The following is a 19,775-nucleotide window of genomic DNA, read 5'->3' as shown; positions in this document are numbered from 1 at the left end:
CCTATGAACTTAGTGAGAGTACACAGTTAGCACAGCTATATCAATGCTTGATTATAAACCATTAACTTAAATTTTTATTGCTCCCTTAACATGTTAAACACCCCAAGGCTCTTCACAGGAGCTAACACTTGCTTTGGTAAAACTGGTGCACAGATGGTGACAGTATTGCTCTGAGGGGCTGCCAATCTCCCACAAGCGAGATCTAGAATCATCATTTTAAAATCATTTCTCAAGGAGAGAATATTATTTTGGCAGCAGATCTCTGTCAACCATATGTTCATAATTTTTTTTTCACTCATTTTGAAAAGATCACTGTTCCAATTAAACCTCCCACAATAATAGCCTGGATACACCGTTCTCCATATCAGTGACTTCATGCCATAAAGACTGACAGGAAGCAAATCAAGAGATGTTCGTGCTTTCCTATACAGTTGATGATGGCCCTCGTCCAGCTGTAATAACTACTTGGATCTAACACTGACTCTCAAAATCACTTGAAAGCAACAGCGGAGAACTGGCATTCCTGAAAGTCATGTAATCTGCATTCACACATGCGTTTGGTGAAAGCAATACCGTGCCCATGTTATGAGGAGAAACCATTCGTATGTCATCAGGCAAGTTCTGCCATGTAAGGAAACCCCATTTATCTAGTCAAAAGGGTAGAAGTGTCCTCTAAGTGCAGGCAATGTGGGCCATACTTGGCACCAAATGCTGCCCAAGGAACTAGGCACTGGCTTCACATAGCCATTGTTTAACGAAAGGCATGCTGCTGCACTGGCCACAGAAGTAGATTGCCTTATGGTGATCAAGAAGCATTTCTCTCGAGGGTTTCAATACAGAAATTTTCTGTGTCATCTGTTTATCAGAAGTACAGATCAAAGAACTATGCAGAGCTGCATCAGCCCGAAACACATTACCAGTGGAACAGAATCAAATTGGTTGAAAATTTCAGGTTAGGTTAGGTTAGTATCACCCGCCAACTCTCTGTCATTCATCTTACACAATCTTGCACTCAAGATCTTTCCCATTCAGTGCTTTAATTTTGAGAATTGACTTCGTTTTCTGCTTGGCATTTGAAGAATTAACTTGATATTGGTTTAATCATGCTGTTATGTTCCTAATTTGAATGCAGGAGCACAGTACTGTCATTTATTTATGTTTCCAATCAGATTGTTTTCTTAATAAAGTGGGTACAATGAATACTATAAAAACAGTCACTTCACTGGAGGGTCAATGCAATGGATGTTGTATTTGCCCAATAATGTAAAATGGATGATAACAAATGTTAGTTAGTCGTTTCATATCTCCAGCATGGAAAGAAAAATTGCAGAGACGTAACAAAATGTGAAGATCTACCCTAGTTAGTCTCATATTCCTTGTCAACATAATTAACTCAGGATAGTTAAATGAGGCTGTTTTATTCCATTAAGTATAAATAGCTCCCGGATATAGAAAGTTATCAAAGGTTAGAGGGCGATTTTCTAAGCAGTTCTAAACATTGTCAATTCCAAAACTCCCTTGAATATATATTTATCACAAGGAAAACAAAGAATAACACTGAAAGTAAAATGAAAAAACAATCTAATGTTCAGAAGAATATTTCTTCACATGTTGGAGTATTTGAAAGCCTGAGGAGATAGAAGTGTCATCAGAGTACAATTTAGGAAAGTGTGAAGACAAAATCCCACAGAACACACTTTAAGGGCGTAAGCAGTGTGGAGCTAGAGGTCATTCTAGATTCAAGAAACTAAATGGCCATCTCCTCTCCCTGTCTGCCTCAGTTCACAATCTGGGTGCTCCATTCTGGTAAATACCGATTAATGTATGCAGAAATGGTGATTTTTAGATAATTCAGATATCAGTAGGCTGCAATGACAGTGTGAAGATCATTTATGTACTGCAGTTGGAAGTTTAGATCTATGTTCATTCGTGATGAATTTTTTAATGTCTTCCACAGATACTGACTCAAGAGGATTGGAACAAGGTCCTCTATAATGGGATGGCCTCCACCTCCCCATGGGCTGCTCTATACTTCATTGCCCTCATGACATTTGGGAACTATGTTCTCTTTAACTTGTTAGTTGCCATTTTGGTGGAAGGATTTCAGACTGAGGTAAAATAACATGTAATAACTCTTTGAGGTAATGCATGACAGTCAGTATTGGATTGTGCTATGTAGCTTAATGCTGTATGTGGTTGCTGATAGCATTTCCTAATGATCACTGCCATTCCCAGCTTCCTGATAAATATGCAGCACATAAGAAAAAGATATCTAGGTCCTTTGTCACCTCAAACAATAACACAGGAGTCAAAGTAAGCCATTGAATCTAGGGATCCCTTACAGATACCTGGTAAAACGAGGCAGTCTTGTCAACCACAATTGAATTTGCTGCTATTCAATTTAATATAAATTAAAAATAATTTTTAACAAATAGATTAAAATGTTCATTTGCTTCCCAATATGTTCCATTGCACAAAATAGATATATAAAATGGCTATTTGCAAATTTATTATTTATTTGATACTTGTTCTAATGAGGCTATAAAGGCTATAAAAGCATAAATAATGAATTTAAAACATTTCCGTTTTACACTGTGATATTTCATTATATATTGGGCCAGATCTTGCTGGAAAATGCTGGTGGTTCCATTGTAAGCTGCCAGAATTAACTTGCCTAAATACAAGTATCAGGAGCAACCTGCTGGAGGAACTCAGCGGGTCAGGCAGCATCCGTAGGGGGGGGGAAGGAATTATCAATATTTAGGGTCAAAACACTGCATCAGAACTGAGAATGGAGAGGGAAGGTAGCTGGTGTAAAGAGGTGAGGGCGGGGAGGGGTAGGACAGGGGCCAATGGATGATTGGTGGACTAAGGAGGGGTGAAGATTGGCGGGCAGATCGAGCCAGGTAGGGGAGGGAGAAGGGTGGAGTTGGAAGACCGAGGCAGGTGGATAATAGATGGAGGTAGACAAACAAATGCAGATGGTGCCATATGTGGGGTGGGGAGGGTGAAGGTAGAGACAGCTAAGAGGGTGATAAGCGAGAACACAAAGGCTACCAGTGCTGGAATCTGATAAGTGTAAGGATTTGGGCAGCACAGTGGTGCAGCTTGTAGAGCTCCAGTGACACAGGTTCAATCCTGACCTCTCATGTTCTCCCTCTGATCCCCTGTGTGCTCCGTTTTCCTTCCTCATCCCAAAAAAATGCAGGTTGGTAAGTTAATTGGCCACTGTACCTTGCTCCTAATGTGTAAGTGGGTGGTAGAATCTGAGGGGATTTGATGAGAATGTAGGGAGAATAAAATACGATTAGTGGAAATGATTCAGTGGGCCAAAGGCCCTGTTTCCACAATGTATGACTCTGTGACTTTGGGACACGAAAGTCCGAACACAGAAGTCTCAGATTCTATGAGACTTTCGAGCCATCAGAGTGCAGTGGTGCAAGGGGAACTTGCTGAAAATCCCCAGCACCTGCTAGGATGCTCTCACCCAAGTTTAGCCTTTTGGATTTAAAGCAGGTGAATTTGGCCTGTTGCAGAATCTGAGTGACAGGTGCAGGAAGTGGGCCCCTCTCAGTAAAATCTGTCGTGTACAATGAAATGACAAAATAAAGTGATATGCAATGAAACCCTACAGTAATATCCAGCAAAATTAAAATAGGCACACTGATACACAGTGACTTTACACTTCTGTCCAACTTTGAGCTGTTGGACTCCTTGTTATGTCAGTAAAAAATCTTTTATCTGTCAGCAGAGTGGTTAACAAGCCTGCCATAGTCTATCCTTTTTAGGTAAATCTTGCAGTAAAATTAAGGATCTGACAATGTAATCTGATGAACTGAGTTTGTTATTTTGAAGTTGAATATTTACAGCAGTTGTTAAAGGAACTATTTATTGGATTTGCTGCATCATTCCAAATGTCATGAAAAGATAATTATATAATTAGTTATACCTTTCAATATTGTTATTTGTGCTTTAAAACTTTTGTTTGGAGATCGTCTGGAGCCAGATGTTTACATAAGATGTCCCCGTCAATGACGTCTCAAATTGTGCTCTCATGAAACATGTGGACCAAAGTCTGAATGACAGTTTTCAAGCTTTTAGCAAGAGAAGGCTTTGACATGAGTTGGTGCATGGTCTGATCTTCCTTTTCCAAAATGACAGATTGTGGGACAATTCGGCTGAATACATTCTCCCTTTAAGGGTATCTGTGGTAGTTTGGACCACAAGCCAAAATTAGCATGTTTTTCTTTGCAAGTTAATGTGGTGTCATTTTCCTCTGATCCCTATACGATCATTTCTGATGTGCATTGAAACAAGAATTTACAGGTATTTTATGCAATTATTATTGTCTGATATAAACCAATTGCAAAGTCCATTTCTAAATTGCTGCTCCTCTTGTCACTTATTGATGGCTAGTCTTCATTACTACGCCCAAAATCCAGATGCTCTATATTATCTCAAATGACCATGTGTTTTGGCTCCTGTAACCCCTTCATTTGGAAATTTTTAGTTGTGCCAAAACAGCAAAATCATTAAAAATAGGGAAATATCCAGTCTGATCTGAAGAGTTAGTTGATCTTACTTGGGTTTTCAATTATCAGCACCCCTTGAGTCGGGATGAGGAGAATCAGCTACGATATCTGATGTCTCCTCATGGTCCAATGGACCTAGCTAGGAAACACACGCATGAACATCATTTAAGGATTGGAGTAGATGCTGACAGAATTGTGTCTTATTAAGTTGGGGATGGGGCAAGCTTTACAACAGCAAGCAGCCTCCACTTCTCAGCAGCCTGTTTAGATGCAGTTTCCAAAACTGTAGCAGTGCCTCCTAATATAAAAGGTAACTCCTTTAGAAAAATGTATTGAGTGGAGGGAGGTTTCATTATAAAATTTAAATGCATAAAGTAAATACCAGCCACTTTCAGCAGGGCAATCACCAGGCATGATCAATGAAGGAATTAGCCCATTCATCTCCATTTCAGCCAGGACTTGTATGTCACTATATGCAACCCATAGAAACATGGGCATGCTTAGCTGTAGGACCATACAGACAAATGGCAAGCCTCACACATTTTATCTGATGTCTTGGAAGGTGCAGAAACTTACCTAAATTTAGCGACCCGAGCAGAGAATATGCTCAAGACAACCCTTTACTGTCAAATATATGACTGCATTAATCTGTAAGAATAGTTCAACAATGCTGGGAGTTAGATTAGATACAACTTTGATTCTGATATTAACTATAATTGAAAGGCTAAGCAGACCCCAATAATTCCCAACACCATAAAAGTTACAAATCAATCCATAATCCTTTTAGTTATAAAGCAGTTTGAGCATTTACTGTGCTTTTACAATGAGGTGATCAATGTTGGTGTTTCTATGCATTTTACAATCTGTTTTGGCTGTGACAAGGCGGACCTAAAATTTGTTGACTTGGTGGCAATTTAATGGAGATTAACCCGACAGCCTCTTTGGGCATGACTGCAGTCTGCCGCATTCGATCACATCAATTTCCAAAAACTTAGCATTAAATGGTAGCCTTCTTGTTTTGACTGGTTTATTTAAGTTTTTTTGTTTTAACTTTAGACTAAGACTGGGAACGTTGGCATTGGATGAGAGTAGTTTTAAAATGAGACTGTGATGGCCATTCTGTGGATAAGTTTCTTAAAAATAAAATAGAAATTGTTGAAAATACTCAGTAGGTCAGGTAGCATACGTAGAGAGAGAAACAGAGTTAATGTTTCAAGCCTTTCACTGGTCTGAAACATTAACTCTTTTTCTCTTTCCATAGACACTGCCTGAAATGTTAAGTATTTCCAGTGGTTTCTGTATTATTTCAAATTTCTAGCAACTGCAGTATTTTGCTTTTTCATCTATATCATTCTGGTTCTTTCTGAGGCAACACTTAAGGGGATGGGAGAGTTTTGGAGAAAGGTATTAAATGGTAGAAAAAGTAGGACCCCAGTTACAATATGGTACTCAGATTTTTTTTTCAAATTCTTTTAACCCCATTATGGTCAGCAATGATACTAGTTGGAGGAGGTGCATTTTAAAAGGAAAAATAACAAGAAAAATATAAACTCAATGGCACAATTTTACAGGGCACAAAGAGGAAGAACAGAAATCCTTTGGGATTCAAAGACATAAATGTTTGAAATTGGCTGGACAAGTTGATAAAGATTTAGTTTTAAGTGCATGATTTACAAAATGCATAGAGCGCAAAAGCAAAGAGTTTAAATTAAACCTTTCAGAATCATTGTTTAGACATCAGCTGGCATGTTATGCCCAATTCAAGGAATAATATATAGAAAGGACGTTGAGGCTTTGTGTAGAATGTCATAACTGGAGTGGTACCAGGAAAGAGGAGTTTCAGCGGGGTTATCTGGACCATCCTGAGAAGCTGACATTGGTGCCCTTTGTGGGCAGAAGGCTATGGAGCTATTTAATTACCATGTTCCAAACTATATCTGATTGTAAAAGACTGGACAGGTAGAAACTGATACCTTTCTAAAGGACACAGATTTAAAATAATTGGCCAAATAACCTCAGCAAATTAAGAAGAATTTTTTTCTTACATTGCACATCTTCACTAACTGTCTAGAAAAATGATCAAAGCAAATTCAGTCGTAACTTCCAATTGGATATGGACTTAAATGAGGAAATACATGGGACTCTGGGGAGAACAGGGGGCTGGGGCCTCCTGGATAGCTCTTTCAGTGAAGCGCAGGCACAATATGTTCATTGACCTCCTTATTTTCTATGTACTTCTATGAATCTAAGTGGTTTAATATACACCACAGTCATGTAAGACATCTTTAGTCATTGTTCTTCTCTAGCCAGACAGCCAGGTCTCATCTTTGTCAGGCTACATAAGCGGCCATTGCAAAGTATTGCCTGGATACAGGCTTATTTTAAAGTTGCTGCAATTGCTGTCGGTTGAAAAAGATTTCTTTGTAGATTAATTACCTTCCATCAAGAGAAAACAGTATCACAGAATCCTGACTTTTTCGCATTCCACTAATCGCACAGTGTCTTAGGGTATCGGTTGTCTATTTTGAGACTTGTATATGAGAGGAGTGGACACATTGCCCAAATGTAAGTGTTAAATCCTCCCCGTTCGGAGGTGGGACTTTTAACTACTGAGTCCTGGTGCTGAGTCAAGAGGTAGCTGAAGGTCATGTATTATTAATATTGTTGACCCCCAGCTTCCTTGCTTGAAGGAAAGCCCTATTTGGAGAGAAAATGTCTTGCCTTCTTTTGGCTTACTCCACTTCAGTCTCAGCTGGCTTTCAAATGGGCAAAAGTTGCCAGTTCTCTAGTCCACTTCCACAGACTCTTTCCTAAGGAGAGGGACAAAGTTTAAAAACTTTTGTTTTGTATGACATTGACTATACCATCTTTCTATCTGGAAAAGCATTAGGAGCAGAGCAAAGCACTAAAACTCAAAACAGGAAAGAGGGTGAATGATATTCCAGCCACCTAATAATAACAAGAAAAGTGTTACATTTTAAAAGTTTAACTAAACATGCTTATGATTTCCTAGGCTGTAGAACTAACCAACTAAATGTCATCTATTCAATATGATATTCTTTCTCTGCCTCTCTTATTAGAATGCAGGCAGATGAATAAGGAAATTGATGTGATCTAATCAACAATGACTGTGCAGGGTCATAGCAGTGTATGTAAGTGAATACACCAGAGTGATCATGGATCCATGAACTAATTCATTTCAGAGGATGGTATAAAATAAATGGAGCCATATGATTCAAACCAACATCCCTAGAGCTGAGAAATGGCCTTGAAGTTACTCCCCATTATCTGTTGCTGCATTTCAGAACATGTACAGTATATTGTTTAGATCCCTCAGAACTACCCTAATTTTATTTCCATTGTGTTAATTTGATGGTGGCCACCAATTACTCATGCACATACTATCCCAGGACATTGAGGTTGAATACTATGCATCCATGGAACCATTGGTTTCTAAAATCAAAGCTGTATATTCACTTGATGATCTGGACTTGTCAGCATTCCCAACGTGTAATCTTCAAAGCGTATTCTTGCCTTCTCTTGGCAAGACCCGTTTTGGTATAAATCTGAAGTCTTTACCTCGCCATCATTCACATCTCATTGATATTACATATGATGGATGCATTGTAATATTTCTTATCTAACAATGGTACAGTATTCCTGCTACTGTACTTGCTACTGTTAATGCCAGCTTCAACCTACGTGAATTTGTCAGATGTCAGAAGGTTGTTGATAGTAAAACAGGATTTAGCTGATTAAATTTGCCTTATTGAAAAATTCCAATAGCGGTCACTATTTAGTTAGGACTTCAACCAGTAAAATAGTGAGATTTTTAACATTCTTCTACTACTACTGATTGACATCTTTACCAAAATTATGTTGTACTTGAATAATCAAAGTTATTGAACATTAACTTGGGGAGCTGTTTAATTGGTCCAAAAGAACAGAATTTCATCCAAAATATTTATTCAAGTGGGGGTTCTTGATGGATAGCAGGGAACCACTGCTTATCTGAAGTGATCGTTACACTGTAGTATTATGTCACACACCTTGTCCAAGCTATTTCTGATCTCCATTGAGAGTTCTTTACATGAGCAAATTGGCGCTAATCTATGTTTATTCCTCCGATTTACCAGTGATTTACAGTACATAAACATATTTTGTTATTTTCAGTGCATGCCTTTGCTAACAATGGTGGTTGCTAGGTAGCAGCAATAGTTTGGATATCAGACAATTTTATAAAACATGCTTTGGCTGCTAAATGATGTTTGAGGTATCCTTTTGCATGATGGATGCAGAGGCCTTATATGGAGCTCCGTGACTGGAGCTTAATATAGCTTTGCTGCTTTAACAAAAGATGTTATGTGATTGTGTGAAGTTGCCGGCCGTTTGCATGTTCACAGAGTAAACTAAGAATGACTTGATTAATATACAGGTTGAAGTGCTTTGGATGTCTCTCAGAAAGTTAATCATGTACTGTTGACAATGCTACCCTTGGACATAAGTGTCATCTTATCAGAAAATTCCCTGTGTTGTCTGATAATCACATCTGGAGAAAAGACATTTGCTTTTTACATGTCATCTTATGCATTACTTCATGCCCATACTGTCTCTGTCCCTTTTCAAAAGATATTTTCCACATTGTCACTCTGTGCTCAAACCACATTTTTCACTTATCACGTGTTCCCTGTGTTTTCCAGTGTTGATTGTTATTACCTTCAAGATGCTGTACAAGTGCAAGTTATTGTTGTTGCTGATTGCACCTCACCGTGTTAGGTCTTTTTTCTCTTTTTCTTTCTTGTTCATTGTGATTTATCTCCGGACAGCAGACACACTTCCTTTAAAAGATTTCACCTTATCACTATTTTGTATTAATGGCATAGCCTTCAGAAATATATGGATGCATTTTATGTTGAGTAACGAGTTATTAGGATTCATTATATTCACAAATACCTTTTTTTGTGTTATCAATTTTCTCAACAGTTTTGCAGAATAAATTTTCATAGGTACCTGTGATACATTCTCTAGCACTTTAAGTTATTGCAATATAGAAAAATAAATATGTTTACAAATAAAGAGGACCCCTCATAAATACTATTGGGATTAACTGGGAGCTATTTTAATCAGAAATGCTTCTTTACAACACTAATTAGATGTCTTCTGAAAAATTCAGAAAGTATCTCACTTATCATTTTCTGAAACCTGAAATGTCCTTGAAATTCCCACTTGTGGCTTCATTTGAGGATAGTTGTACTTGAGACCACTTTGCATTTCAGTCACCAGATATCTACAGTTAGGTAGAGAGCTAGAAACTTATTCCTGGATCCCAGCAATGTTCCTATGTGATTTTTTTCTTTCTTCTATTTTCCCCTTAAATGAAAATGGTGTTAATTAGGGCCAGATTAATGCCAGCCCAGTGCCGTGGACTCCATGAGAATTAGGTTAAATGTTTGTGAACCTATTGCAAGTAGACAACAGTGATTAAGAAGTAATTTCGAGAAATATCTCACCAGACTGCTAATTTAACAAATGATGCATCTTTGCTGGCAGTATGTTTCTGAGTCAAAAAATTAATTTAGAAGGGGAGATTTTATTTTGTCACACATATCATATCGACTTTGATTTCAACAAGCTTTAAAAAGATAAGTTTATCAAAACAATTGTTCTTTAAGGAAGCATATATTCATATTGAAGTCTATTAGTTCAAATAGGTGGCAATAATAAGACTTAAAATCTGTCTGGGTTTTTCAAGATATAACCTGTAATTATGGATACTGGTTAGCCCGATATTAATATGCAATGTTTTGTCTGTGTTGTGATTAAAAATGTGAATTGCTCCTAACCTCAGTGCAAATATTTGAAAAAAAATGACTTTTTTTAAACTTTTTTTCTTCAATTAACTGTGCTTTTTGTTTCCAAAGTGTCTGAAATATTTAAGTTGAATGTATTTCAGTCACCTCAATATCGACACCGTGTTTGTTTCACTTCAGGAGGTCCCGAAGCGGGAGGATGCGAGTGGGCAGTTAAGCTGTATTCAGCTGCCTGTCGACTCGTCCGGGGTACGTAACTGTTCACCATGAATTCACAGCTGAGGCACTTCTAAAATAAAAACAGCAGAGAGGGAGAAAAGAAAAGCATTGGCAGCCTTTGGAGTTCTTAAAACATAATTAAGCTTGTCTGCTTTCTGAATTTTTTCCTTGTACATGATCCCTTAATTGATCTGATAGAATTTTTTATCATTTCATCTGACTCTGGAGCCAGACAAGGATTGAATTTCATGATTGATTGAAAACTGGTCCCTTTGCTTTTTTTTTACATTTGGACAGATTGAAGTGCCAATTAAGTATTTTCCTTTATCTAGCTGAATCTTTTGCGATTTGAATTTGATTTAAAAATACGGTTATTAACAATGACACAAAAAAATGTTATGTTATGTATTTTATAGTGGTGTTTCAGTCCTCACTGTGATGGCCACCTTAAGGATAAATGACCATCAGAAATGGTTTAGTGGATTAAGCCAGGATTTGATTAGTTACATTTGAGGACATGCTGAATTAACTCACATTCCCTTGACTATAGAAAATTGAGTTTAATCCCAATGAAGTTACTAAAAATGTTAAAATCATTCAACAGGATGGATGCTGAGATTTGTTTTGCTAGTGGGACAGGAGAGTAGAACCTTAATTCCATTGCTAGGCCACTTAGACAGGAAAATGGAGGAAATAAATGTTTCAGACAAGATAGTGAATGTTCAGAACTCTCTCCCCACCAAAACACTGTGGTCTCTGAGACAGTGGGACCATTCAAGACTGAGACCCAGTAGAACTTGGTGGGTCAGAATATCAAGAAGGTTATGGACATAAAAGAATGGAAGTGACAAATCAGCTAATTGAGTACCAGAGGAGGCCTGGAAACTGAAGTCACTCCTCCTGTTGGTGTAAAGGAGTTCTACCCATGGCAGTATATTTGATGACAGAATATAAAGTTGAATAGATATGTAGCAAAGGGTACGGAAAGACATATTGTACTGGGGGATCAAGTGGCAAATCACAGTTTTTGCCACAATCTAAAATACGCTTCATGTAGCCTGCTTCAAATTAGTTGTAGAGCAAAGTGCCCTTTATGTTATCTCAATAGTATATCCAACTACATCCCTTAATTCCCACCCGCCATTCCATGGGAGCAAGAATGTATCAATGCCTGATAACTCCCAGTTGTGGACCCACACCCAATGTGCATTTGATTTGCCACCATTTATAATCATTTCCTATCTCAGTGTTAGTTAGAGATGAGTACTGTCTGTGGGGCGGGGGGGGAGGGGTCCCTTCAAGTTATGTTACTTGGACTGTATTCATTGATTTTGGACTAATACAAAATGTTGAACTGTATGTGTTAAAGTTCTTACATTACTTTCATAAAAATAGAGCTCTGACTTTAGCAGCAACAACTGCTGTGGCACTAATCTAGCCATTGTTTTGACATTGGACATAATGGAATCTGGAATGGGTTAAGTCATCCTCAGTGAGTACAGTATGTGGTTTTGGATTATATTCAATCTTGATTCCCCTGCAGAATGCCAGATAATCAGTAAAATATTCCATTTGCCAGGAGTTGAATTCACTGCTGATTATGATTAGACACATTTCTACTCTTATTCCAGATTATCCAGTCATATGTGGTGTTGATGACTTGGGTAGATGGGTCATAATAGACAAGTGGGGGTGTTCAATGAAGATAACTGAAAATAAGTTACAGTTCATATGTATGAATATTATGAAGGAGTTTGAGAAGGCAGAGAAGATGTTTCTATGTTGGTATAATCCAAATCAAGGGACCATAAATGCAATAAATTCACAAATAAATTCAAGAAAAACTTCTTTATCCTGAGACTGGAGAAAATGTGGAACTTATTACCTCATTGAGTAGTTGAGATGAATAGTGCAGATGCACTTAAAGAAAGTTATATAAGCAGAGGAAATAAGGTTAGATGAAGTAGATGAGTGTGATGCTCATTTGGAGCATAAATACCTACAAAGACTAAAATAAACACACAGAATGTTGGAGATGCTCAGTATGTCAGGCAGCTTCTATGGAGGGAGAACCCAAGATAACTTTCAAGTTAATGACCTTTCATCAGAACTGCAAAGACCAGTTTGGCCGAATGTCTTGTTTGGAAGCTGCAAATTCTACAGTATGTGATACATAGTAACCAACTTTGTGCAAGGTATTGTCAACAATTTGGTTTTTTTCCACCTTTTGTCACCTCTTTATGTCTCTTCGTGCAGTTGTTTCTTTGGCCCTTCTTTCTAAGTAAAGCGCTAACATCTCTGTAAAGGCCAATTTTATCAGAAGATATAACCCCAGTTTAATGGCAGCTATCATTATTAATGAAAGCAACTGCAACTTGGCTGGGTACAATTCCCTAAAGCTGCTTGAGCAGTTCATGTGATAAAATGGAAAATACCTTTGTGAACACGTGGTCATGTCCACGATTGCTTTCTATGGAGAAATGATGCATTCAATCAACTGTTCATCAGATGCATCACAGAAACAGCAAGCTTACTCACTGAGAGTAAGATATCGTGTATTGTATTATCAAAGGTTCTACAAATGTTCAAGGCTACCATTTTGAACTTACCTTTTTAAAGAATCCGTTCTCTTCTATTAGATTTAAAGTATCAACAAATTTGATGTGACCCTGGGTATGTGTCCAGGAAATACTTGTTGTGATTGAAAGATTACTACAGTTTGAATCATGGCATGGTCTTCATGAAAGTTGGGACAATCAGCAGTTGAGATGTCTGTCTGTGTTTATCAGTGTTTAGATTTTCACCCCTTCTGTTGTAAAAAGTGTATCATTTGCTGATTTCAGGTGGGACAATGCTATTTGACAGGTACATTTCAATAAATAAGCTTAGAAAATCTCTGGAGTTTTCCAAACATTTATCTTTGGTTCCATCTTTTCTGTTAGAAAAACCATACAGAGATCATTCTTCCATAATGTATGCTGGTGAAGCTATGCTCCACCTCACTTGAGCTCCCTGTTATAAACCATACCATAGAACCATAGAACCATACAGCACAAAACAGGCCCTTCGGCCCACCATGTTGTGCCGTCCATCAGACCACCCTCACACTACCTAACCCCTTCCTCCCGCATATCCCTCTACCTCACATTCCTCCATATGCCTATCCAACAAGCTCTTGAACCTGTTCAATGTACCTGCCTCCACCACCACCCCAGGCAGTGCATTCCATGCACCAACCACTCTCTGGGTGAAAAACCTCCCTCTGACATCTCCCCTGAACCTCCCACCCATAACCTTAAAGCCATGACCTCTCGTCTTGAGCATTGGTGCCCTGGAAAGGAGGCGCTGACTGTCTACTCTATCTATTCCTCTCAATATTTTATATACCTCTATCACGTCTCCTCTCATCCTCCTCCTTTCCAGTGAATAAAGCCCTAGCACCTTAAGCCTCTCCTCATATTCAATACTCTCCAATCCAGGCAGCATCCTGGTAAATCTCTTCTGCACCCTCTCCAATGCCTCCACATCCTTCCTATAATGAGGCGACCAGAACTGAACACAGTACCCTAAGTGTGGCCTAACTAGAGTTTTGTAAAGCTGCATCATCACCTCGCGGCTCTTAAACTCAATCCCGCAACTTATGAAAGCCAACATCCCATTGGCCTTCTTAACTGCTCTTTCCACCTGTGAGGCAACTTTCAATGAACTGTGAATATGAACCCCCAGATCCCTCTGCTCCTCTATACTGTCAAGTACCTTGCCATTCACCCAGTACTCTGCCCTGGAGTTTGTCCTTTATCGGGCAGTGTGTTCAGTATCCAGTGACATAAGGAAGACTGAAACCATTTTCTTTATCATAACCAGAATTTCAGCGATTTCTTAAATTATTCCAACTCTCCCCAGCCATTGGGTCTGATCATTGCTAGACTAGCCCTTGAGCTGATAGCCACATTATCCACCCACCTCCATGGACTTTCTATTTGAAGGGCCATGAGCTGATCTTCCACAGCCAACAGGGACCCCCAAGGTGGAACGGGCTCCAAGTGACGAGTGGACCTCAAGTAGTGTGTCATTGAATCACCAGAATGCACTGAGGGCCTTTGGAACCTTATGGCTTGATAGTCTGAGCGATTTAAACTATTCACGTTGATGTAACTAACTTAAAAAAATTTAAAAAATAAAAATAATTTAGTTTGATTATAAAACACCTTTAAATAATAACATCAAAAACATTAAAATTAGGCAATATAGCTCAAACATTTCCTTGTGCTGACATTTTTACACAGAGTTGCCGTAACACTCAAATGAATGTGGTCACTATTCACACACCTGGCCTCCCTGATAGAAAGCTGATGCCACACCCTCTCTTCAGCGCACCTGTGCTCCACTGCTGAGCTCGGTGGTGGGCCGATGGCAGAGAGCGAGGGTAGACTCTCTGGAGTCGGAGTTCCATTTCTGCTCAGGCTCCATCTCTGACTGAGCACCTGCCGCAGTCTGAGACCTGTTGAAGCCTGAATGGCCAACAGCTAGCTAGCAGTTCCCCACCAAATTACCAGCAGTCAGCCAGCTCGATTTGACCCAGCATCTCAGTCTCACCAAAACTGAATGCAATTTCAGCACCTTATTCAACCAAGAACTTCCACCAGTAACAACCCAACACAACACTGCCCTAGCCCGTCTACTGCAGAGAACCCGACCACCTTACCTACCCTTCTGTTATCTCTAGGATTAGCTACTTCACCGATCTTTTGGCTGTCTCCCATCCTGCACCTTCCATATACTTACATTTAAACAGAAATCTTTTCGTCACTTCAGAAACAGCACCTCTTCAGAAATTCGATCCAATGCACGCTGACCAGTAACAAGTTACAATCAACCATCATCTTCCCCTTGCTGACTCACATAGCCTCACAGTTCCCCAATGCCTCAGAATTAAAATGTGTTTCAATCCCTTCAGTGCCTGTCCCTCACTCTTTCTATATCTCCTCCAGCTTTGTCAAGTCCCTAATACACTGTATACACCTGGATCTGGTATGTATTATCATCTCCCTTTGTCCACCTTTGATGGTTGACGACTAAAGCTCCTGGTCTTTGAGTTCCCTCCCAAATTTTCTGCCTCTTCATCTTCTACTCCCTTAAGATCCTCCATGGACCTCAATAATTTGACCAAATATTTTGTTTTCATCCTGTTATCTCCTTCTTTGACTCAGTCCCCATTTTAGTTGGATCGCTTCTCTGAGAAGTGGTCTGCTGCAATTTTCTACAGTGAAAAGGGCTATGTAAGAACATTTTTTTTGTTGAGGAATTCAAGTTAATAAGACACAGGGAGAGTGGTTTGATATCAGAAAGCAGAATACTCTGAACATAAGCTGAGAGGAAGTAGATGAGACCTGAGAAAGAATTTATAAAATAGCTTAGTAAGGCAGTTTGTATTGGCAAACAGACATTAGATATTAGTTGTAATTGGGACATCTATAAGAGAAGTTAATGGGAATAGTGCCCTTGTTTGGGGTTTCAGGTTTTTTGTTCCCAATCATTTGAAGCTGATGCCCCACTGCCTTGATTCCCCCTGACATCTTGTCCCCTCCACAGCCTCTATATCAGACTGCTTGTCCAAAATACAGTTCTGGATATGAAGCCTTATACTGTAAACGCTTTAAATGTCCACAGAGCATACCTTTGAATTGAAAAGCTAACCTTAGACTTTTATCTCTGATGTTTGAACCTTTTTTTTCCAGCTGGCATACTGTCAGAGATGGCCTTCCCTGCAGTTGCCTGTCATTTAGGATAACCCTTCCAATCTTTGCAAGAAACAATGTCATCACAGTTGTGTTAGTCCAGAAGAATTACATTCTTTTCACTAATAGATGGAATCCAACATGAAGATGCCTTCTTTTTACCCAGTCGTGCAACCAGACTTTGTAATTGGCATCACTTTCAAGATGGCACTGTGAAGATCGTCATCACAGTTGTGACCAAAATTCATGCTGACAAACATCCTTGATTTATTTCAATGTGTTAATAGATACATTTCAGCTGCACAGTGCGCTCTCCACTCCTGCTGATTTGCCTGATAGGTATGAAGAGATTAGAGAAGGGTTTATATTTAGTATGCTGCAATGATCTGCCCGTACTATTGAACAAGTAGCTATGAAACAGACCAATTTTTAAAAGCAGTAGATGCGTATAGGGCAAGTCAGAAGCTGCTGCAGGCGGGTACAATCTAAAATATAGTTCTTGGGGAGGCATGGCATGAAGAAGGGATTTGGGATTGTACCAAACATTTGTCCAGACCTATCATTACACAGCACTTGCTGTGTGGCATTCTTGCCAGTTCTTAGTTCCACACCAATGAGTAAACTCACTATGGCAAATAGAATGGGTCTCTGTCAACTAAAAATATTTCCTTCTGTTTTCTATGAGTTAAATAAGTCTACATTTCAGAAAGAACCTACGGCATTACACTCATTGCAGGTCTGTCTGTTAATCACACTCTGGACATCTGTGCCCACCTTATGACTTGAGGCCGTCCGTGGATTACAAAAAGCGCAAAAAAGATAGAAAGAAATACAAAATACAAGTAATCAGTCATCAAGGTTGAAAAATGTTGTTTTATACATTTTAGTGCAACAGACATCATTCAGCGGGAGTTAAGGGCTAATTTAAAAACATAAAAGCCTAGAAACTCAGATGCATTACAGTTTTATTTCACATTACATATATGAAAATACGTCGTTACCTGAGTGGAATGCAGTTGCAATGGTTTCTGATTCAGAAACTTGTCTGATACTTCCAATCACAAATCATGCTTGCACTGATTAACCATTATCAGTGTCAGGTGTATAAGGAATGGTGTTGTTTCTCGTGCAAGTGTTCGGAGTGTTGCTGATGAAATTAAAGCACTTGGATCCAAAGAGCACCAGTTGTTGGCAACTCAACCCAACCATGTTTTAATTGTTTTGCCTGAGGTGCAGTAGTGCAACTTAAAGGGGTTCTTCCTGAGCAGGATTGAACCTGCCTCTGGAAATCGCACAGGTTGATCCCTTTTAGTTAATTACTCTCCTGCACTTGTTTGGTCCAATGGCAGGGCCTTGCCCTCACATTACTGACCCCCACCTCCCAGAGCTCACAACCCTTCTCCAACCCCATCCACCCCACTGACCAATTCCCCTAACCCCAAGCCCCAGTCACCCCAATCAGCCCCACAAGTCCACCAGCTGACCACTAATTACAGATCCCCTCTCTCCAAATACCAATCTTGAGCCTTTGAGCCTTAATCACAGATCCTTGACACCAGTCCTTGGAATCTGACCATCATCCTTACCCTCAGCCTCTCTCTTGCCAAGACCCCCGTCAGACATAGCCTACAGACTGCACTGGCAGAGTGCAAAGGAGAGGCCTATCTATTGTCTAAAGCTGATTAGTAGTATCTGATATTTTGGGAGCCCTGCAAATGATAAAGGATTGCTAGACCAATTAGTGTGTTTTGGAAAAACGCAAGTCTCCTCAGGAGTACAGGAAATGCTGATTTTCTTCCTTCCTGTTTCCAGTCAAATAAAGCTTGTGGCTTCTATCTGTTGTGCCTTTGTTCCATTTCTTTTCCACTTGACTCACAGCACGCTTCTGTCAGTCTTCTCATGTTTCCTGTGCATCCTCCAAACCTTCAGAATATAATGGAAAAGAAACAGTTGTATAAGATAGTCTACCTAGCATTAACTAAAATTTTCTTTCATTGAACCTTTTTTTTTGCTCAGAAAGTCAAAGTGGGACAAGAACATCAGGTAAATAATGTAGACCTGGTACATTCCTTGCCTGTTTACCAACTAAATTTAGGTGATAGTTTTTATTAAATATTTCAAGGGCTAGTGGGACATTGGCATGTTACTACACTGGTTGTAGAGAGACATTGCACTCTTGGATGAAGGTGGCTATCATAGTTCGTTTTGCTACTTTATTCTGTTGCTGCTTCTTCTGATATGTGAGAATCTAAAGTCCTTTACCTCTTTGCTTGTTTCACATTTGGATCATGAAAGGCCAGAGGTCACAATATCCTCAATATTCAATCAGTGATGCAACAATTATTACAACAAGCTGTTAGCAGCCTATGTTATTTTACTGCTTATTGAAAGAGTTCTGGTTTAGTTGGCCAACAGCCAAGTGTGAAGAGGGATAGCCACTGAGGCACAAGTGTGAATTCATAACCCTTGTTTAAATCCAGTCGTGTACAAAGTGTACAGGAAAAACACAGCGGCAAGTGAAGATTTATGCAAAATAAACTAATTCAGTGCATTAGACATAAATAAACTGAGCCAAAGCAGATGATCATTAATTGGCTGCAGTGTTTGTTAGTTATACCACATGATATCGTAAATAAAAACCCAAAATGACTGAATTTGGCTATTTTGGCCCAAATTCTTTGATACTTTGGATTCAGTGGTACCTGTCCTTTGCAAAAGTGGTGGTTATGCAGAGGGGCACACATCTTGTGTGTGTTCAATGGCACCATCTGCATCCTGCCACGCTAAAGATTTGAGCCTGATCAGCTTTAAAATCAAAGGTAGATGTTTGGATTTTAAATAAATTTCATTACACATACTTCCTGCATCTATAACTCTTAATGATTTAGTTAATGAGGTAATGATCAGTTATCAAGTATTCTAAAGATGATTGTGTCCATTGACTGAGATTGGGAATCTCGGAGATGGTGGGAGAACTCAATGCACTTTTAAATGTAGCATTCTGCCACTAACACACTTATGAATAATATTAAAACTTCAAAGGAGAGGAAGTATAATGTTGAAGATATTTATTTATCTGGCATAAAAGATTCCATACAAGGATAGGATGCAAGGATACTATCAGCAGGAGGCCATCCACTATCTCCTGAAGTGCTTTCATGGCCTTGTCAAGAGTGAGGACTTGAAAAATCTGATATAATGAATGCAGGAAAAAACCAAAACATATCCAAGCTTTCACTTTCCAGTCTGCGGATGTTAATTTGTTTAGTAGACTTTACACTTTATTACGTACTTAGATATATGGTTAAATCCAACCATACTTAAAGGCATCATCCATTCCCTCAATAGAAACTACCAGTATCATTTTGATCGTACTGTGTCTGTTGTGGCTCAGTTGATAGCTTTCACATCTGAGTTGGAAAATTACAGGTTGAAGTCCCTGTCCGGTCTTGAACCTGCAATTACCACATTACTGA

General features: G+C 39.1%; 1 protein-coding gene across 1 annotated transcript in view; it reads left to right on the top strand.

The window, feature by feature from the left end:
* LOC127580134 (voltage-dependent T-type calcium channel subunit alpha-1G-like) overlaps positions 1-19,775 on the top strand; it is a 278,942-nt gene that overhangs the window by 130,230 nt on the left and 128,937 nt on the right. Inside the window, 2 exon segments of the mRNA XM_052033345.1 lie at positions 1,958-2,113; positions 10,523-10,591. Of these exon segments, the coding sequence (XP_051889305.1) occupies positions 1,958-2,113; positions 10,523-10,591 (225 nt within the window).

Source organism: Pristis pectinata, chromosome 18 (assembly GCF_009764475.1).
Source record: "Pristis pectinata isolate sPriPec2 chromosome 18, sPriPec2.1.pri, whole genome shotgun sequence".
Classification (NCBI taxonomy): domain Eukaryota; kingdom Metazoa; phylum Chordata; class Chondrichthyes; order Rhinopristiformes; family Pristidae; genus Pristis; species Pristis pectinata.
The sequence above is the reverse complement of the archived record's forward strand: the minus strand, read 5'-3'. Positions and strand labels throughout refer to the sequence as shown.